This window comes from Scophthalmus maximus, chromosome 1, assembly GCF_022379125.1.
Source record: "Scophthalmus maximus strain ysfricsl-2021 chromosome 1, ASM2237912v1, whole genome shotgun sequence".
Taxonomy (NCBI): Eukaryota; Metazoa; Chordata; class Actinopteri; order Pleuronectiformes; family Scophthalmidae; genus Scophthalmus; species Scophthalmus maximus.
The window spans coordinates 22,598,412-22,620,100 of record NC_061515.1 but is presented as its reverse complement, the minus strand read 5'-3'; the positions used below and the strand labels follow the sequence as shown (position 1 = coordinate 22,620,100).

General features: G+C 43.6%; 1 protein-coding gene and 1 long non-coding RNA gene across 5 annotated transcripts; one reads left to right on the top strand and one right to left on the bottom strand.

The window, feature by feature from the left end:
- Positions 1-662: 662 nt before the first annotated feature.
- Positions 663-11,907, top strand: LOC118310280 (SLAIN motif-containing protein 1-like). 2 transcript variants are annotated; one of them, XM_047332950.1, is made up of 10 exons: positions 663-1,335; positions 2,769-2,914; positions 5,975-6,133; positions 6,681-6,770; positions 7,749-7,898; positions 8,976-9,338; positions 9,524-9,535; positions 10,133-10,282; positions 10,402-10,720; positions 10,807-11,907. In XM_047332950.1, exons 1-10 carry the CDS (start codon positions 956-958, stop codon positions 10,880-10,882), a joined length of 1,845 nt encoding a protein of 614 aa, XP_047188906.1. In that variant the 5' UTR covers positions 663-955; the 3' UTR covers positions 10,883-11,907. The 2 variants fall into 2 exon arrangements, with proteins under 2 accessions (XP_047188906.1, XP_047188907.1); XM_047332951.1 differs by lacking the exon at positions 9,524-9,535.
- A 130-nt stretch (positions 11,908-12,037) lies between these two features.
- Positions 12,038-21,673, bottom strand: LOC118310327. Of its 3 annotated transcripts, none has more exons than XR_007030937.1 (4): positions 18,819-21,673; positions 17,496-17,551; positions 13,808-14,264; positions 12,038-13,724 (listed from the first exon to the last, which is right to left on the bottom strand). It is a non-coding gene; the product is annotated as an uncharacterized LOC118310327 (long non-coding RNA). The 3 variants fall into 3 exon arrangements; XR_004793764.2 differs by having other exon boundaries at positions 12,038-14,112; positions 14,192-14,264; XR_004793763.2 differs by having other exon boundaries at positions 12,038-14,264.
- Between the last annotated feature and the right edge of the window lie 16 nt (positions 21,674-21,689).

Here is a 21,689-nt window from a genome sequence, read left to right as displayed (position 1 = left end):
CAATGGCAAATTAGTTACAAACTCGTTGGGCCCCCATTGACCTCCACTCAGAAACCAGCCAGTTGATTGACAGAAGGTTAAATGGCAACCATTTTGATAATTAATTAATCATATAAGTTATAAATTTAGCAAACAAAGGCAAAACACGCCCCCAAAAAATCACAGGAAACAGCTTCTCAAATGTAAATGTCTTTTTGTTTTCTAAGTGGTGCTAAACTTAACATCTTTAGGTTTTGGGGCCGTCATTTGAATACATGTCGATTTGTTTTTCACAGTTTTATATGCTGAGAAATCAAATCAATACGAGTCTCTTACTAGATTCCAAGATGGGCATTCTGTGTGAGACGAGGGCCACACGTTCGTAATACACAACTGCTCATGGTTGAAACTGTAAATCAGTGGCGCAATTCTTTTTGACAAATACGTAACAAATATGTAGACCCAGCCTTGAATGCATCAAGTTGAAAGTCCAAAGTAACTATTTTACTGTTAAGCCTCCTGAAATACAGATTCCCAATGTGTTGCCCTTACCAAGTTTAGCCACAAGATGTCGCCAAACGAGCGTAAATGTAGAGACCAGGTGCGTCCCGGCTAAACCCACCTCCTTTCTGCTGATGTCATCAGCGGACGTGATTGATGAACAGTCAGTGTTCGCTGCTGTGTAGGTGATAGACACAAAGCACCGGAGTGTGCGTGTTAAAAAAATCGATCAGTGATTCTCTCTCACTCTGAACTGTCACTGTGACGGGCTGCGCCTCCTCCGCCCACCTGTAATCAGTGCTGAGTGGGGGGTGGAGTCACGCAGCCTCCACATTGACAGGCGGCGCAGACAGTAGTAGCAGTCCAGACAGAGTACTACTGCCGCCGCCGCCGCACACAGACGCCACCTCCAACGGCTGAACGTGGCAATTCCAAGAAATTGTTTTATAGCGTTTGCTGCTGCGCCTCTGGACTCATGGAGGCAGCGGTGCTGAACCCCGCGACCGCGACGGACGGGGACCGCGGCAGCCTGACCGCCGAGCTGGAGGTGAAGAAGCTGCAGGAGCTCGTGCGCAAGCTGGAGCGGCAGAACGAGCAGCTGCGGACGCGGGCGAGCGGCGGCCCGTACGCGCTCCCTCCATCCCCGGCGTGCGCCGGTGGACTCCGCCTGCACAGCCCGCCGCCGCTGTGCCTCTCGTCCCTGGGCACGTTGACGCCCCCGGAGGAGCCTTACGACTACTTCCACCCGCGGGAGGCGGAGGACGCGTCGGAGCCGTCGGAGCCGTCGCTCCTGGATGAGCTGGAGCTCTTGGACCTGGATTCTCTGGGCTGCTCCGACGGGGCCGATGAAACGTGGTAACTGTCGAGTGTGTCTGCCCCGGTTCTTAACATTCAACCATTTGCTGCAGCAGGAGGTTGAAGTCACGAATCTTGCATGCAAGGGCCACACATCTTTTGTGGATGTGAGCGTCGAAATCAACCTGTCAATTTCTCTGCTGCCTCACCAAAGCGGAAGACACACACACACACACACACACACACACACTGGGTGTTAATTTGGGAGCAGGAAGGAGAAGCCCCTTGTTATGAGGCCTGCACCAATCTGCAGACAATCAGAGCTGCACAGGGGGTCAGACCCCCCAATTTCTATTTCCAACTGTCTGCTTTTGCTGAAACCCAGCTCAGATCCATGCTCTGAAGCCTTATGACTCCTCACGTGTTTTCCAAACAACACCAGAGCTGGTTGCAAAGACACTACACTGCAAATTCAGGGAGTGAAATTGTCTCATGTTGCAGGTCGAAGTGGCCCCATCACGCAGGAAGCCTCTCACTTTGAGAATATGAAGAGTTTAATTTGCAGCTGCATCTTTAAAGTAGTTTAAATTAGTGAGTGAATGACCGATTTGTGATTTGTGGCTTATTCTGCACCGCAGCACATAAATCTTTTATTTGGTGTGTATTGCAGGCGGTCTCCATATATACAGTATATTCTCTCCCCTGAGTCTAGGAATAGAAACCAAGGTGCGTTTATGTGTCAGGGTTCAGACCCGTTTTTTTTCCACCTAAAGTGAGTGAGGGTCTCGATCTATAATTCAGCTCCCTCCATGTTTGCCCGCAGAGTAAAAAGAAATCGAGGAGGAGGCGGTGCTGTCAGAATAATCTGATCCACTCCATTTGAATTTGCAGCTCCTCTTCCTGGTGTCTATGAAGCTGAACATCACCAACATGCAGCCGGTTGGGGGCTCAAAGAGAAAAAGATGGAGTCTTGTATTGTGACGTGTGTCAGGGCACCGCGTGGGGAAGATTCCTCCATCAGGGCGATTGCTACCTTTCAGAACACTTAAATCCTAAAAATGCTTAAAAACATAATTTATATTTGTACTAAAACTTTATTGAAACAGTCATCTATCAGTTTTTAAATTAGTCTTGCGTTGAGTTTTATAATTGGAAGAAGAAAAACATGATAATTTTGTGGTATCGTCTTGGCTAAAGGTGAATACATTTCTATATCTCTGATATATAAAGTATCTGCGACCATCCAGCAGAAGTGTTCCTGAAGAAAACAGCTGATGTATGTTCAGTTATTGTGTTGAAAAAGATGTTGTTTTCTTGCTGTTGCTTATCCACGACAGATGTCACTTATCCAACGCTAAGTAAAGAGCTGCTTGCTCCTCCACTTTACTGAAACATCTCCTGCAACTGAGTGTTTGTGCTTTACAGAGGACGAATTCTCCCAAAAAGTTGCTCTGACTCAAATATATTTCTCTGCGTCTCTCTTATTTTTCCAGGTTGTACGCGCCACCCAAAGCCGCCGCCGCCGCCGAGCTCGCGGACGACGCCCTCACGCCTCTGCAGTGGTGCCGGCAGGTTCTGGACCGTCCCAAGACGGAGGTGGAGGCCGCCAGGCGCTCGCTGTCCCTCAGACTGGAGCAAGGTACACACACGGTTGTAGTAAGGTGTTGGGATTAAAAGATATCGTGCGTCTCCTATCGAGATAAGCAACCGCCGTGATGTCGCACCTTCAGATTTGCCGGACAAAATAATCCAACCCGATGAGGACATGCTGAAATAACCTTGGGCAAGACACTTGACCCTGAATTGCCTCTGACTGCCATCGCAGCAGTGTATGGATGTGACAGAAAAAGATGTGTGTGTGTGTGTGTGAATGTGACTGTTGTTCCTCACAACAAATGTTTAAAAGCTACTTTTTATTTCAATATGGAAGCCACGGAAACGGGGTCCGAGCTCGGGAGAGGAGCCGCTGCTCCTCTGTGGCGACAGCAGCCCGTTGACGTGGTCGAGGACTCTGATAGGGACGCCTCACTGGTAGAAGGCCCCCGAGGTAGACACGCCGAAGAGACTACAGTATCTCATCTGGCCTGGGAACGCCTCGAGGGGGGATCCCCCCCAAGGAGGAGCTGAAGAACAGTCAACCCCAGATATGCGGCAAGAAAATGGAGACGGGACGGATTCGAAGCCAACGAGTCGAGAAAACTAAGAATAAAAGTACACGTCTTTATGCTCGGGTTCTCTTTCTCCATCCAGCGATGCGTTTCTCCCCCCCGTGGCTCAGATAATCCGGTTAAAGTTGGATCACCGTCATCACAACAATGGGATCAGTAGGACAGTTTCACAGCATTAAGCAGATCAGGCACCGGGTCATCTGACCCGCACGGCTGCTATGACTACAGGCCTCACCGATAATTACATGAAGCGTCGCTCCGCAGAGGAGGAAACGGTTTCTTCAGGACATCAGCCAGGAAGAGGGCACAGAGCTCAGTCTCTGAAGAATCAAGTGGAGAGGAAACATTGATTTTGGTGTTAACGCCGTCTCCTTGCTCGCAGCCAACTGTTGTCATGGTGACTTCATGTATCCCTGAATCGACTTTATTAAGTTTATTGACGGCCAAATGTGGAAAAAAGCGGATCCTGACGCGCGTGTGTGTGTGTGTGTGTGTGTGTGTGTGTGTGTGTGTGTGTGTGTGTGTGTGTGTGTGTGTGTGTGTGTGTGTGTGTGTGTGTGTGTGTGTGTGTGTGTGTGTGTGTGTGTGTGTGTGTGTGTGTGTGTGTGTGTGTGTGTGTGTGTGTGTGTGTGTGTGTGTGTGTGTGAGATGAGGCCTGCGTGTTCAAGTATGAACGGAGGCGAGCAGGAAGCTTAAAACACCGGAGCCTTTAATGAGAGGAGTGCGGGTGCATGTAAGGCCGCTCTGCCTTCTGACGGCAGATAATCTGGTTTATTTTCAGAGGAAAATTGTTGGACTTTCTTTCATCTGAAGAACATGAATGTTGACAGTCGCGACAGGGAATCCACTTGGGAGGTGTCCTGTTGCATGTGTGTCCATCCAGGACAATGGCTCTATGCTATGTTGCTGCAGATTATTGTAAAGGGCAGATTTTTATTTTATTTTAATGCCTTTTAAAATTCTGTAATGCTACATTGATTCATAATTTATCACCGAAAACCCCAGCGACCTCTATCAAACCAAAGCACGGATTGAAACGATGATGATAGAGTCAAGTCGGCCAGTTCCTAACACTTTGGTCCAAACTAAAGTATCTAAAAATATTTTTAATTTATTCCAGGTTCTCAAAAATTAAGATTCGCCGCTTTTCTCTATGTTTGCATGTTGCAGCAAGTGAATATTTTTTGATTTCATGTCTTACAAAACAAGTCGGGGAACCAGCATTGTCTGACCTTGAGTCAAACAAACGATCGGATCATTCCATGATGAAAACAGCTAGTTGCAGTATCTCGTGTTGGAAAGTCGACCATGGGCTCCTTTCTTATAGACTTTACAACCCGGCTCTGATCAGATTATTTTTTGTATACCTTCGCGTCAGGCTTCCTGTTGGCCTCGTACCTTTTATCCAGCTTTTACTGTCTCGGCCCTCTGCTCCGGTATTTCTGGGTCACAGCGGTTCGACCTCTGACCTGTCCCCGGTCCTCTGGAGTTGTGCGGCCCCCTCGCAGGCCCCACTCGCTCTGCCGGAGCCTGGGCATCACTCGCAGCCGCAGAGGGAATCCTCCCACCAGCCTCGGCCTGCCGTCTCCCCCTGCCGCCCGGGGGGGGGTTGAGTAACAGTACAGTGGAACATGGAGAGCCGTTGCTATGGAAACAGTTTACATGAAAGGAATGCACCCCCTTCGTAGCAAAGTGGTCTACAGTACATTCACATCGGCAGGTGATGCGGAGAGAGCCTCTTCCTGCAATCTTTGGGTGGAGGCAGGCTTTCAATCACACACACAGCCACACACAACCACAGAGTTTAATATGAAATGCACAATGCAGCACATTTGTATTCATCATTGTTCCCGAGAACATCGCCTGGTTTTTCATATCGCATGCGCTTCAGATGTTTCTCCTCCGCGTCTCTGAATAGAAGCAGAGGTGTACACATTAGCGTGTGTGTGCGTGTGAGTGTGAGTGTGCGTGAGTGAGTGTGCGTGAGTGAGTGAGTGAGTGAGTGAGTGAGTGAGCGGCTCTGTTGTGTTGCACACCTCTTTGTCCTCGGCGCTGAGCACACGTGGAGCCGATGAATGGAGCAGCCGGCGACAGACACGGTGTTGACGAGGGAGAGAGAACTGCCCTCTGTTCAAAAGGACGTTTGTGTGCATGCCCGTCGTTGTGTGGATGTTTGTGCGAGTGCGTCTGAGGGACAGTTTTTCAGTTTCGGAGCCGTGATGTGAGAACCTGGCTTCGGCTCGTGCAAATCTTGAGAAATGTTTAAAAAAAAAAAACATTCAGTCAGCAGGGAAATAGTCTGGTTTGCTATGTGCGTGAAGCAGGACAGTGTGTATGTGTGTGGGAGTGGCTCAAATGAAATGCAGAATATTGTAAATATTGTATCTTATTCATGTTATGTGATTTACACACCGAGGTAGCCAAACGAATGGCCACGATTTATTGATCATAACAAATGATGGGGGAAATGTCGGTATTAATATCTACTCTCCACTTGTTCCCTCCCCTCTCCTCTCCTCTCCCCTCCTCAGTCTCTAGGTGGCGCAGCTCCCTGTCCAGCCCCTCACCCTCCCCGTCCCCCGGTCGAGTCGCCGGAGTGTCCCCCATCCCGTCCCCCCGCTGCTCCACTCCCCAGCTGTCCCAAAGACACGGTGACCACACGACACGCATGTGTCCAATGTCCAGCTCAGGTCTGTTTTGCTTCTCCTGGTTTTAAAAAGCAACATTTTATCCATTTCTTCTAAAATCTGAGGGAGTGTTTCTTCTAAAATCATCAGCTTAAAAAATAAAAGGGATTTATACCAATGAAAATCAATTCAGACATTTAAGGCATATATGATTTTTTTTTTATGTACGTGGCGTGGAATGTTAACCTTGCTCAACGCAATGTGTACTGTAAATTGACCTTGCAGAAAAAATTAGACATCACTGATCAATATTATTTCATTTAGTTTTCATTTTATAAATATGACACTGGTTCTAGTTAAACTTTTCATGTAAATTAGTGTTTTATTTGATACGTGGCCAGAAATGGTATTTAATTGTTTGTTTGGCAATTTCAGTTTTACTTGTTTCATTATTCAACCTGTGTGTTGAGGTTTAACATTTAACTTAACCTTCTCCGTCAAGAGAAACACTTGTAACATTTGCAAATCTATAATGTGTATCTTTTTTTCTCTCCCTCCTCTGGATCCCATCCCTCCTCGCTCTCCCTCTCCCCCCTCCCGCTCCACCCAGTCCTCCACCGGACGCTGAGTCCCGTGGGGAAGGAGCGCTCCCCCGTGGCCGAGAGGACTCCCATGTTCCTCCCTCACTCGGCCGGCCGAAGTAAGACGCCGAGCTGCTTCCCCCCAATTCAGTCTAAACCATCTCGATTCCAGCTTGATATGCTCAGACATATGATTTAAATCCATAAACATGTGCCAAAACATAAATTGAATACCTCTCTCCGTATAGAACAGCTTAAATCCCAAAGTTAAGAAAAAAGAAATAAATGTATTTCTCCCGTGATTTGATGAGCGCTTGTTGCTCATCGTGATTTACTGCAGTAGTAGTTGTTGCTGTTGTGTTTGAGGGCGAGCGCGTGAGTCAAGTGCATTATTAGTGACGGAAAAAAGACCAGTTCCAGACTCAGCGGAGGGCAAAGCTGCGGGGGACGAGAGGAGCCACATTTCTTGTTGGTGGCTTTTTGCCCGGGCTCAATTCCATAACGATACTAGTCAAAGACCTACATTCTTGTTTTTTTGGGTTCGTTGTACGACTGTGCCGTTTGCTGTTCCAAATATAAAACTGGCTTTTATCTCTCTGCACTCTTTGTACACCACCAACGCTTTATGTTACTCACGACCCCAACCTTGACGCCACCGCCCAGACCCAACGCCGCCCGACAGTGACGTTGGATTTATCCAAGGAATCCACTGAGATACATGTTAGGAGCGAATTCTGAAATGACCCAAAACGGTGAAGGAAAGGTGCAGAAATGAGGGCGGACGCAATTAGAATAATACTACTGATGGATGGAAAGGATTACTTTACGTATCAGGAATGTCATTAAGGCAAGGAGAGGATGGTGTAACCTCTCCGCTAACAGTTCTGCCTCACTGGAGCTTAATAAGCTATAATTTCTTGCCCTCCATTAGTTTTGCCATCCTCCCGTCATCGCCACGTAGAGGAACGCTCTCGAGGCTCGAGGGCTCTTTTTCTCATTACTGAGCCGCCAGAACTGAACATGGGAGCAAGGTGAAATGAAACTGGCACGATGAGTCAAATTGTGTTTGTTGCTATTTTTTTCTCTGATCATTGAAGGCCACGGCCTCAGACGCTCAGCCCTCAGCCCCCAGTCGTCCCTGGACAGCGACCTGGGCTCCTCCGAGGTGGAGGACGACTCCATCGCTCTGGGATACAAGCTGCACGACCTCACCGACGTCCAGGTCATGGCCCGGCTGCAGGAGGAGAGTGAGTCAGTCAGTCAGTCGCTCCGCCCACACTCACGCTGCTTGTTTTGTGTCATTCCCTCTGAGGAGGAGTGTGCGATGAAAGTCCAGATAACAGTGTGATTCGTTCAAGAATATGAAGTGCAACCTTTTGACCTGTACAACACCAATACATGAATGCCGCTGCTCATTATGCACACAACCAAACATACCTACATATTTTTATCTTAAATTTTGAAACTTGTGATTTTTTTATTTTGTCGACCTGAAGCTGGAAAAACACATTGAATTTGAGTTTACAGAGAGATGGTCTTAAGATAGCATGGGAGAAATGGATCCTTTTGAAAGTGAGTCAATTATAGAAAATAATATTACATTAAAGCCTGATTAAGGGGCTGGGTATGTTTTTTATATCGCTGAACCCTTTTTCGTTCCCATTCCGAAACAAGCCAAACCTTTTGTTGCTTTATTTCAAACCATATTCTCACCAACTCTTTAAAGTCAGCTGATGAAGATGGGTCCTATGGTTGAAAGCACCGGAAATATGCTAGTAAGTGGACCTGTTGAGGTTGCTTCCACGCATCAGATACATCTGATCAAAGACTATAAATCAGAACAGAAGTATTCCGGTTCGGTACCCAGCCTTAGTTTAGTCACGGGAGTTTAACGTGTGATCTTGATGTAACCTGCGTTTCAGGCAAAAATCTACAACGGAAAAATACGGTGAAAACATTTTCCATAATTATGCTCTGCTGTTAATGTAAGTGTCGTTGGGTTCACGGCCTCTGCTGACAGTCTCTCTATTGTCCCCTCCTTTCCTTTCTAATGATTTAACACATGGCCCTTAGATCTTAGAGCTCATCGCTACTTCAGCTTCATTAACCCTCGGAGGTGTGTGTGTGTGTGTGTGTGTGTGTGTGTGTGTGTGTGTGTGTGTGTGTGTGTGTGTGTGTGTGTGTGTGTGTGTGTGTGTGTGTGTGTGTGTGTGTGTGTGTGTGTGTGTGTGTGTGTGTGTGTGTGTGTGTGTGTGTGTGTGTGTGTGTGTGTGTGTGTGTGTGTGTGTTTTTTGCGTGCCGGCCCTCACATCTCACTCCCGCAGGTCTAAGGCAGGACTACGCCAGCATGTCGTCCGTCCTGGCCAACCGCCGCAGCCAGAGCTTCTCCTTCCAGCTCAGCCAGCTCAGCGCCGGCACCGGCCTGGAGGAGGAAGACGAGGAGGAGGACGACGAAGACTACGGTCTCCTGCCGCCGCCGCAGCCGCGCCTCACGCGCCTGCCGCACTCCCACACCTTCTCCAGCGTCCGCGACTGGCGAAGAAGCACCACGTCCCTGTGCACCCCGCCTTCCACGCCCTCCACGCCCCCGCCCCCTTGCGCTGGGTTCGCCTTTCAGCCTCTGGCCCCGGCGCCGGGACTGGGCAGCCTCTGCGCGTTCGAGCAGCAGGGGTTCAGACCAGGATCAGGTAGCGCAAGTCACTTTATTCTGTCCGACAGTGCACAAACACTGCAATGTACCACTGTCACTGCTGTGGTCGGCACTAACGAATTATCTCTGTTTCCATGTTTCGTACGTGCAATTTTTTTACGTGTGTATTTGTACATTCGTTGGCTCTATTTGTTTCGGGGGCCACTTCGTCGTGGCGTCCAGCCGAATTTGAGAGTAAGTCCACATCGTTTTCCCGCTCAGTATAAAATACAACGTAATCCCTGCTTAAAAATCTAATTGCTTCATACTAATCCATCTTTTTACATTTGAAAAAAAGTACATAAAATCCAGAGATTCATTTGTTTTAGCTCATCAACACACTTCCTGTGTGTCTTCGCTCAGTAATCTGACATTGACGCCTCGAACTGACCCACGCTGATGCTCTCACCACTTAATAATAACTCTGTCTAAGCCTGTTGTACAACTGGACTTAGCGCCGTCAGACTGGTGTGTTTCCGTTGCCCGAGACGGAGATGAGGTAGAGGTAGAGAGAAAGAGAGGTAGAGAGAGAGAGGTAGAGAGAGAGAGGTAGAGAGCGAGGTAGAGAGAGAGAGAGTTTGATGGGATTAGTTGGGGAGTGTGGAAGTGACTGAGGGGGCTGGGAACTTGTACGGTAAAGGAGATCAGAGGCGGCTATTAACCTTCTTGAAGGACTAAAACAGGCGTGACTATACAGCAACACATTAACTTGTATTTTAATGTTGTGTTTCCGGCTTTATTAACGCTTGTATTCATTGTTTATTTTTGTCTGTGCTTCTGTCTCTGTTTAAGATAAGCTACGGAGGAGCATGCCTAACCTTGTCCGAGCTCCCAGCATGCCGAGTGTGCCCGTCCCGACCAATCCCAGCGCTTCCCCTTCTTTGCTTCGTAACAGCCTGAGTTTCGATTCGTCCAGCGGCCTTGGCCACCTTCAGTCCTACAGTGAGATACCGTTTTTTTTGTATTGCCTCAAGTCGTTTACAGGAAACTTTCTTATTCCGATGCATACAGTTGAGCGGTTCACTGATGTGATACCCCCCTCCCCAAACTCCCTCCTTCAGTCCCCTCCCCGGGTCAACTTCAAAACAGGGTCCAGAGCGTTGGGAATTTCTCCTTGTCACGGCAGCCGCTCAAGGCCACCGCCTACGTCAGTCCCACCATCAAGGGCTCCGCCTCCACAAGCCTCCACTCTCCGAACGGCAGCAGCGGGAGTATCAGCGGGCTCGGCAGCGGGATCCCTCTGCTCAGTAAAGCGGCCGGCGGAGGGGGGGCTCCCGCCTCCGCCCCAAGCACCCCCCGCAGCAGCCTGCCTCGCCCCGCCTCCTTCATGAGCACAGCCAGTTCCACCCCCCGCAGCAAGGTGGCCCAGCCAGCACGAAGGTAAACTATCGTTGTCATATTTCAATGCATACATAACTTTTTCCAAACAGTCAAACAACACGACTGTCGTTGTTCTCTTCCCCCAGTTTACTGACTCCCCCAAAGAGCTTGTCCACCCTCAGTGCCCTCCGCGACTGCGCCTGGAGAGACGGCTGCTACTGACGAGCGGATGAGCCCGTGCGTTGGTGCACTGGCGGCATTCCGCTGGCTGGGGGCGGTACCCGGGGCGGTACCCGGCCACAACCTCAAAATCCAGTTTTTTTTACCATTTGCACACTGGACTCTGGGTTTGACCAAAAAAAGTAACTGTTCTTGAAATCTGAGATCCTGCATAGAGTAGTCACAAGATGTTCCCACCGCTGGGTGGGTCACGTGAACTGATCCCGTCACGCCGTCCGCTCAATACTATGCAGAGTGCCTTTCGGTGAAGACGGGTCGTTGTTTTGTGCCGGACTCGTCGACTCGAGTTTGGTTCGTGCCAAGTGGGACTTGTTCCCGTTTTGCTCTTTGTGCAATAAACCCCTGGCCGTAGGCTGCCAGTAATACTAACCTGCTAAACGGGGGCTGCTGGCTTTTCTGAAAGAGACTCACGGCAGTGTATTTATTTATATTTATTTTGCGTATCAATTGTTGACTAATCAGGTGTTTTCCCTCTGGCAACAAGGGCCAATGATGCTGCTAAAATGTAATCAGTCCTTCTTAATTTGGGGCACACTTGGTGTTATGTTTTTACAAGTGAGATATTAAAGTATGTTTTCGTGTACAATGCTAATTATTAAGTGTGCTAATATATATATAGATGCAATATAATTGAATTTTAAATGTAAATCTTGACCAAAATGGAATTTCCGAATGTTTCTCACCATGGCGTCAGAAACGTTTGTGCATATCAACACTTTAAAAAAATTGTTTAACCACCTTTTACTGGGAAACTGTTCTTCTTGCACTTTGTATGAATTGCTAAAGTTACTAATATTTTTTATGTACTAATCACTGATGTTTGCACTTGTTTTACATTTGGGAGATTCCGTTGACACGCGGCGTAATGTAGCACCCTTCGTAATATTTGACTGGTGTCTTTTGAAGGACCATCAACTTGGCACACTTAGAAAAAATGTTGACACTTTTTTGTCACTGTGTGATGGACTGAATGAGTGAAACATTTCAATAAAACACACTGAATTACAGATTGTCTTTTCCCTCATCACTCTTAAACATGTTAGGATTTCACTTATTTCCTTGCAAGTCATTTTTGCAATGCAAAATGGAATTTGAATATTATTTTATCCGCATGTTACAAGCTGTGGTAATGGTATGGCTTTCACATTTTATGATGCCATCTGTTGGTAGAATTTCGAAATAGCTTGCTGCAGAAGGCGCACACATGTCATAGTATTGTACAAAATAAAGATTTCATAGGCATGAAAACAAAACAAAAACGATCAGCCATAACATTATGACCGCCTGACTAATATTGTGTGAGCCCCTCTTTTGCTCCCAAAACAGCTCTGACCTGTTGAGGCATGGACACCACAAGGCCTCTGAAGGTGTATCCTCCCCCGGTCCGCCAGGGAGATGATGGAAGCAGGGGTTTTGAGACGGGAAACATCAGCTGGCTGACATTTTGTCCAAAACTTGTGCCAACTACAGTGAGACAAGGGGACAGGTTGGAATTTGAACCACGCTGAAGTAGACGCGACTGTAGTGGCGGCCGCAAAGGAACCCAACACGCCACCTGGCATACCTTCTGCTCAAATCCTCCAATTGCAATGCAGATTTACTAGGGGGTTTTAAAGAGTGGCACATTTTTATTTTGGGGACAGAAATAGTAAGAAGATGAAAACAGACAGTAAACCTGGGTCATCCGAATGTAAACTGTACTCATTTGAGATTAGTAGTGATAACATTTAATAGTTTAGTATTGCAATTTATAGAAATGTCCTATTATTTAATTTTATATTGCATATACATATATATATATATATATATATATATATATATATATATATATATATATATATATAAAGTATGTTTCAGGTAGTTTGGACAGTTAGATAGTTACACGTTATGTTAGATGAATAAAAATCCACCCCTGTGGACTTAACTAAGTGTAAGTGTACAGTATATTTAATGTTAAAATGTGTCTCCATGGTACAGTGAGAATAGCTCAAAAGAAATCCATGCACACGTGTACATCCACAGACCAATGTGTTAAAAAGGTATAAAGTTGAACTTATTTTGATCAAGGCGGACATTGTTTAGTAAACTGCAAGGAAAAAGTTTTGTCAAATTACAAACAGACCTAGCAACTCTGACCACAGTCTAACCAGAAGCCCCTTTGCTCCTCCAGATGGCGCTCCACCGTTGACTCCAGCTGTCCTCCACTGTGAGCCTGACCCTGCGCAGGACCATCAAGCACCTCCGCCGTCCTCTTCAACCGGACCAAGGAGCTCGACCTCCGTGCAGAAAGTGCACGTCTTCAAGTCAGATCGTAAAAAAACTAGTCCTGTCGGGAAGCCTTTACTGTGTGTTAGAGATGGTCTTTGGATTTACATTTGCTTATTATGGTCTAGGTAGGAAAAAGTATGTGCTCAATAATTCACTAGCAAAATAAAATATTGGCTCCAAAAATGTCAAAGCAGGTCCCAGAATTCCTTGAGGGTTTGTGGATTCCAGGAGAATAAATCACAATGTTAAAAGTTTTATATAAACAAAGTTTGACATAACCGAAAACATCATAGCTGGTCTCAAGATGGAAATCTGATGCTGTTAAAACCACCAAGTCTTACAGTATATTCAACGTTAAAATTCGGTCACGTGGTGCAGTCAGTAACTCAAAATGATTCATGTTCTTCCACAGACCAATATGAATGTTTAAAATGTATATAGTTGAACTTTTTGATCATATGTTGAGTAACTTTGTTGTTTAGTATATTCTGTTACTTACTGAAGAAAGTTTGTCTTGGCATTAATCCAATATTATTTTTTTCTTCAAAAGAAGTCTCTATGCAAAGGAAAGTAAAAGTATTATTATAATAGTAGTTTATTTCAAAAAATGTCTTTTAACACTTGTAACTTTTTACTAACCTTTTACTCTGCATTTTTTTCCAGATCTTTGTACATAAAAATTGTACAAAGTAACAGTTCAGTATTTGTTGTGACTCCTCACTTCATATACTTAACTGTTGTTTTGTACAATGCAGAGGGGGACTGTAGTTCAATTTTAAGGTTGTTTTTTACAGATAAAAGTTTAGTATAACCCCCTACTCATTTTTGTCTCCTATCTATAACCCCTTGCTGGCACATGTCCGGAGGGCCGGGGGCTGACGTTCCCCCGGCATCATCACTCCGCAACCGCAACCTCTCGGGGCCGCCGGCTTCATGACCTTCATCTGCACACAATATTAATGTACACCATCATGTTCATATACACCATCATGTTCATATACATAATCATGTTCATATACTCACCTTCAGCAATCTTTTCTGGGGTCTTTCCTGACTGTCATCTCCGTCCCCAGCTCACTCTTTTTACCGACCGCACCTGAGGCCGTGAACAAACCCGATTGATCTCGGGACGTTTTTCTGTCACCTGCCAGATTTGAACTTATTCACATGAAGCAGCTGTTTAACCAAGTGAGCTACTTGGACAGATACTTCTCAAGGTTCTACTCTGACTTTCTGATTGTTTGCAATGTTCATGGTTCTTAAAGTTTCTCTGACAGATGCAAGATTAAAACCCAAATGCTCGGATCCTGGCTTTACCCACTGAGCTACTCAATCAATCAACTCAGACTGTGAAGTGTTAGTTCTGAAACTTTGAAGTGTGCGATCCATCTTGAATATTGACTGTTTCCTTTGGGCCCTTCACTTCAAATTTCTCTAAACAAGTTGGGAATTGACCCAATAACTTCAAAATGTCACAACAGTGATCTACCCCACTGAGCTACTCAGCCAGACAGTTGTTAACTATCTGAACTTTTACTTCACAAAAATCTCAAACGCAAGCAACTCTGAAGATAGGTGGGATTTTAGTGAGGTAGAAGTAAAAGGAGAAAAAGTCTTGAATATCGACTGAGTAGCTCAGTGAGGTAAATGTCAGATTTAAATTTTAAGATTGATGTTTCGATTCCCACATTGTTTGGAGAAATTTGAAATTTATGACCCCTGGGGAAATAGAAGGTGGACTTAAGGTCAATCAAATCAGACTGTTAAGTTAGTTTTGAAACTTTGAAGTGTGTTCAATATTGAATATTGACTGTTTACTTTGGGTCCTTGACTTCAAATGTCTCTAAACAAGCTGGGGATTGAACCAAAAAATCTCAAAACTTTAACTCTGAAATCTACCTTACTGAGCCAGATAATTAAGAATTTTACGGAACTGCCACTTCTTAGGAAAAAAAGTTAGAAGTACAAGTTCCGAAAATCTATTGCATGTCTTTCTTTGTAGCTCATTGAGCTGAATATCAATGTTGAAGTTTTGAGATTGTTGGTTCAATCCCCAGCTTGTTTAGAGAAATTGAAAGTCAATGACCTAAAGTATACAGTCTATAGTGGAAGGAAATAGAAGGTGGACATCTAATAAATTAGCTTAGAATGTTAGTTCTGAAACTTAGAAGTGTGGGTTCAATCTTGAATGTTGACTGAACTCTATACTTTGGGTCATTAACTTCAGATGTCTCTTAACAAGCTGGAGATTGAACCAACAATCTCAAAACTTTAACTTAGATATTTACCTCACTGAGCTACAAAGCTAGACATTATAAAACTTTCGGAACTCCTACTTGTAATTTTTTTTTCTACTTTCTTCCACTTTCTTTTAAGAAGTAGAAGTAGAAGTTCCGACCAATGTTCAAATTGCCTGGCTGAGTGGCTCAGTAAGGTAGATGTCCATGTCAAAGTTTTGAGATTGTTGGTTCAATCCCCAGCTTGTTTAAAGTCAAGCATGTTAAGTGTTGGTCCTGAAGTGTAGTTTCGGTAGACCTTTTAAAAGTTTCATCTCATTGCATAATATTTAATGAAAGGACTGCCATTTCAACTTATTTCTGAGTGAAGATGTTGAACAGACACTTTTAGCAATGTTTTCATTTACATAAATCCTACACAACACAAACAAGTTCACTGAAAACTTTCTGTCCTCTCGAAAACCAACAGCAAGTTAAATGGGAAGAACTGAATCAAAGCATTCCCAGAAAGACGGTGGTGCAGTGGAAAGGTTCTTGGCTCACACGTGAAAGGTTGTCAGATTGAGTCCCACCTCCTTTTTTTGATTTCATTCAAACGAAACATAGATTTAAACTTATTTCTGAGTGAAGATGTTGAACAGAAACTTTGTAGCAGTGTTTTTATTTACATAAATCATACAAAACACAAACAAGTTGACTTAAAACTTTAGCAGTTTGTCCTCTCCAATGCCGACAGCAAATTAAATGTGAAGAAACTGGACTATTTTGTGAGTAGGATGGTAGAACATTGGTAAGATTTTAGACTCTTATGCCAATGGTTGTCAGATCAAAACCCACCTCCTTTTGGAATTCATATGAAACATACCTTTAAACTTATTTGTGAGTGAAGATGTTGAACATGAACTTTGTAGAAGTGTTTTCATTTACATAAATCCTACAAAACATAAACAAGTTGACTGAAAACTTTAGTAGTTTGTCCTCCGAAAAGCCGACAGTAAATTCAATTTGAAGAAACTGGGCTTATCCCTGAGTAAGATGGTAGTACAGTGGCTGCATTTTGGACTCTCCTGCAGAAGGTTGAAGGATCAAGTCCCAGACATTTTTGTGAAATCATTCAACAAAACAAAATCTACATATCTTAGGTGAGTAATTCACTTTGTGTACTAGTTCCGTGGCGTAGAGGCAATGATACAGCTATGTAGATATTGAGGTCCATGGTTCGGCTCCTGCCTTTAACAACTTTACAATTTGCCCTCTTGAATGTCTGATGTTCATGAGAACAAACAGGACCACCTGTTGTGTGAAAGATGGTGGTCGAGCGGTAACAGTAGCGGACGCGAGGCTCTGGTGCGACAGACCCAGGGTTCAAGACTGAGAGCACAGTCAAACATGGACGAATGAGATTCTGTGATTGAAACAGACTGAGTACGAACTCAAACAAGTCAAACATGGACGAACGAGATTCTGTGATTGAAACACGGACCTGGAGTTTCCTCAAGTCAATGGATAGAGGAAAGCAGGAGAAAATAATCTGTACGGTGATTGTGAAGAGATATTCACTTGTGAGGTTCCCCACAACACTTGGAGAAACGTTAGACACACTGGTTAGCATGGTGATTGTGGTGCTGTGAGATGAGAGGTTAAAAAATAATAAACTTAATAAAATAGAACAAATTAATAAATCAAATATTCATGAATAAAATAAATAATTACAAATAAATTAAAACTTTTTTTAAAAATACAAAAAAATGAAAAACATCAGTTAAAAAAACACAACCCCCCCAAAAGCCAAAACCACTAAAAATTGGAAAAACTTACCCTTGTCTTGATCAGGGATTGAACCATCAACCTTTCACTTCTGAGACAATGCATTTACCATTGCACCACCAGACTACACCTGTTGAGGTGGTTTAACTTCTATTTACCAAATGACCTGACCTGACCAATCTTTTTTTTTTAAGGAACCTTTGTAAGGTTCACGCACTTTAGGCTTAGTATCATTCCGCTCAAATGATGGTAAAGATATTGAAAAGGAAAATGAAAAGCAGGAGAATTTAACAATCAGAGTTTGAGGGATGGAGTAGACTCACTGGTAAAGACTGATGAACTGCGAATGAGGGTTGACGGGGTCCGCAGATCATGTGTACTGCAAGATCAGACGAAAGAGAGAGGGTCACAGTGGAGAAATGATACACAGGTAAAGGTCTTAGAGACAAACAATAAGTGGCTAAAAGTTTACTAAAAAACGCCCCCCCAAAAAGAATAAGCAAAAATGTGCAGTTTTTATGCTATGCTTTACAATGCCATTTTTCCACATTTCATGCTATACTATAATATGCCGTTTTTTGCATTTTTTATGCCATATGTTATGCTATGTCGTTGTTTCACGTTTTATGCCATACTATACTATGTCGTTGTTTCACATTTTATGCCTTACTATAAACTATGCTGTTTTTTCCGTTTTTATGCCATACTATACTATGCGGTTTGATGCCTTACTATACTATGTCATTTATTTTTTATTTATTTTTTACAAGTGAAAGTTTAAAGAGTAAGTTCACACATCAAGTCTACAAGCGCCTGCATTTTACAACATATTTACCTTCACACAAATCTCACATTTGATCTCACAGGTTCAGGCATAACAACATGAGAAAAGACAAAATATTAAGAGTAGAATTCGAGTAGAACAAAACCAGCATCTCAGACAAGTACACATAGGAGGAGCAGGACTAAACTGGTTACATATCAATAGGTTTCAAATCAATGGCAACTGCACGTGCTTTAGTTTCTAGACGGCAAACGTGAGAATCCAAAGTTCATTTGTCTTGACTCATCGTGTCAAGTAAAACACTTTGTGATCCGACTTCTTACTGCACCAGACACAAGTGTATCCATTAACCGGTACATTTACTGTGTTACTGTACATTTTCATGTATCTGTACTTTACTTAAGGATACTTGATTTCCACTCTACTACATTTTTATCATTCATTGCATTACATGTTTATTTTTCTATATCATTTTGCCAAAATCCCTCGAAGGACAGCTGGATTAGTCCACTGATCCAACAACAGCAGACAGGTAACACATTCATTCATAACAGTCTCAGTGTTGCTGCTAGCCTCGTGTTACTTGTAATACTTTAAATATATTAAAAAGCAAATAATGACTTATTGTGCAAGTGTTTCTTTTATTTGCGTAAACTTCAGTCTGTGTGTTTGTATCTGACTTCCTCCACCACTGTCAACACAACTTGCCATCGCTGAACAACTAGCAGTAGGTGTGTTTAGCTCCTGATGCTAGTCAGGCTGAAGCACAAGTAGCAAACACATGGACCAGGTGTTCCCCTTCAAACACATGTGAACAGTGAAAAAGCAGCACCGACACATTCAAAGTTGAAGATGTACTCACCAAATATTTGTTCTGCGTTCACCAGCTCCATGTGGAAGTGACTACTGGCAAACAGGAAGTGGAGGATTCCAATGGAAGGTATAGAGGAAAAAAGGGGGCGGCTACTTGCAATGTACCAAAATGAGTCCACAGGGGTGAAGTTTGTTTCTGAAACATAAACTATTTAACTGTCCAAACAACCAGAAACATACTTGAGTTTATTCTGCTATATTATCAAATTTGATATTTTTTTCCGTTACACATTTCAAAGTCAGCTGTTAATCTCATTGACCACTAGGGGGAGCTAGGTGAGGATTAAATGTGATTACAGTGACTGGTTAACACTCACACACCATACACACAGTAGAAAACATAAGAAAGGCAAAATTATACAAATATGAGGAACAAATGTAAAGAATGCACCTGTTCGTGAAAGTTTGGGGGGGTTAGACATTTAAAACTGTTCCCACCTTGGACTTTGAGATATTGTGATGGCTAATTTCACCTGACCATTTATAGACCAAACAATTTGAGAAAATTCCAAAATAATAAACAATAAAAATAGAGAATTAATCACTGTCCAAAGATATTTCTAAGTTTATAATAAGTGCCTTAAAAACAATTGTATATCAGATCAATATATATTACAAAATCTCAGGAGGAGCCTGAATACTTCACAGCAACAACATGTACATTACATTGGTGATTTCAAAGAAAAGAAATGAGTCAAAACACATGCTCAAAATGTAAAACTTTCATTTGTGAACCAATGGAATGAACAGCAATCCATCTGGGCCTTCTATTATAAAGAACACTAACATGGACAAGGGGAAGAAAACAACAACAAAAAGGCCAACAGCACTCTGCGGTGAACAAAGACAGAGGCTCACTGAACTCAACATTGATAGACCTGTTAGCTTCTTTTCACAAAAGTTTAATTCACATCAATTGAATTATTCAGTCATTGAAAAGGAGGCCCTTGCTTTGGTCTGGGCTTCACATCATTTCAATGTCTATTTTGTTTCTGGTCTTGCTGCTGTGATAGTCTATACAGACCATAACCCACTGACCTCCCTTAACTCTTTGAAGTGTTGAGTTTGCTTGAGTGTGAGATGTTTGTAAAGAAGTAGAAGTAGAAGTTCGGAAAAGGATGTAATTGTCCGGCTGAGTAGGTCAGCGAGGTGTATCACTGTCGTGACATCTTTAGGTTGTTGGTTCAATCCCCTGCTTGTTTAGAGAAATTTGAAGTCAAGGACCCAAAGGAAACAGTCAATATTCGTGATGGAACTCACAGTTTCATAGCTATCACTTAACAGTCTAAGTTGATTGATCTTAAGTCCAACTTCTATTTCCTTCCAACATAGACTGTATACTTTAGGTCATAGACTTCAAATGTCTCTAAACAAGCTGGGAATCGAACCAACAATCTCAAAACTACAAATCTGACATTTACCTCACTGAGATTCAAAATTATTTTTTCCCTTTAGTTCCACCTTACTAATGTGATTTGCTTCAAACAAAACATACATTTAAACTTATTTCTGAATATGGTGTTGAATAGAAACTTTGTAACAGTGTTTTCATTTACATAAATCCTACAAAACACATACAAGTTGAATGAAAATGTAGCAGTGCCTCCTCGCGAAAGCCGACAGGAACTTAATTGTGAAGAACTGGTCCAAAGCTTCAAGGCGAGTAGCTCAGTAGGTAAGGCGATGGACTGAGGATACATGCACGTGGGTTCTAATCTTGCATCTGTTAGAGGAACTTTACTCTTAAGACCTAAACCTTTAGGTCTTCAGATCGATGCACACACTCATAGAGTGGGTGGGCAGTGCCACTCATCGGCCAGAGTAGCTCACCTGGTTAAACTGCTGCATGCAAATCCAGACATGAGTTTGATCACACAAGTTTAAGTCTTCCATGAGTCGCAAGTGGAACGCATCTGAGAGAACACTATACTTCCCTATCTAGACGACTAATGGTGCGGACGTGAAACTTAAATATTTTCACGAAATATTGTTCACATTCAAAGTGCGGGTTGATGTACAAGAAACGTTCACTAAAGTCAGTACGTCGGGTGGCGTGGTGGGTTCGTACACGGCCTCAAGTGCGGTCGTGTCCTATTTCAAAGTGGTATCGGATCCCGGTCGGTAAAGAGAGTGAGCTGCGGATGGAGAGGACAGTCGGGAGGGACCCCAGAAAAGATTGCGGAGGGTGAGTATATGATTGTGTGTATTAACATGATGTGGTACTGTGTGCAGATGAAGGTCATGAAGTCGGGGGCGGCCCCGAGAGGTTGCGGATGAAGAGTGATGATGCCGGGGAACGTCAGCCCCCCCCCGCCCCTCGGGACAAAGATAAGTAGGGGGTTATACTAAACTTTTATCTCTAAACAACACTAAAATTGAACTACAGTCCCCCTCTGCATTGTACAAAACAACAGTTCAGTATACGAAGTGATGAGTCACTTCGTATACTGAACTGTTGCATTGTACAATTTTATGCACAAAGATCTGAAAAAAAGCAGAGAAAAAAGTTAGTAACAAGTTTCAAAGCAGACAACACAATTTTTTTTAATACTCCTATAATAATACTTTTACTTTCCTTTGCATGGAGACATCTTGTGAAGAAAAGAAAAAATAATTTTGGATTTATGCCAAGACAAACTTTTTCTTCACAAAGTTTCGACACAAAGAGAAGTAACAGAATATACTAAAGAACAAAGTTACTCAACATACTTACACCTTAATCAAAAAGTGAAACTTTATACATTTTAACATTCATATTGGTCTGTGGTAGAACATGTACGCATGAATCATTTGGAGGTATCCTGACTGCACCATGTGACCGCATTTTAACGTTAAATATACCGTCAGACTTGTTGGTTTT

Excerpts from the sequence above, each read along its gene's own strand:
- LOC118310280 (XM_047332950.1), top strand. The coding sequence starts at position 956 with ATGGAGGCAGCGGTGCTGAACCCCGCGACCGCGACGGACGGGGACCGC. Across the intron at positions 2,915-5,974 it reads GTCCCTCAGACTGGAGCAAG|TCTCTAGGTGGCGCAGCTCC; the intron begins GTACACACACGG and ends TCCCCTCCTCAG. Across the intron at positions 10,721-10,806 it reads GTGGCCCAGCCAGCACGAAG|TTTACTGACTCCCCCAAAGA; the intron begins GTAAACTATCGT and ends CTCTTCCCCCAG.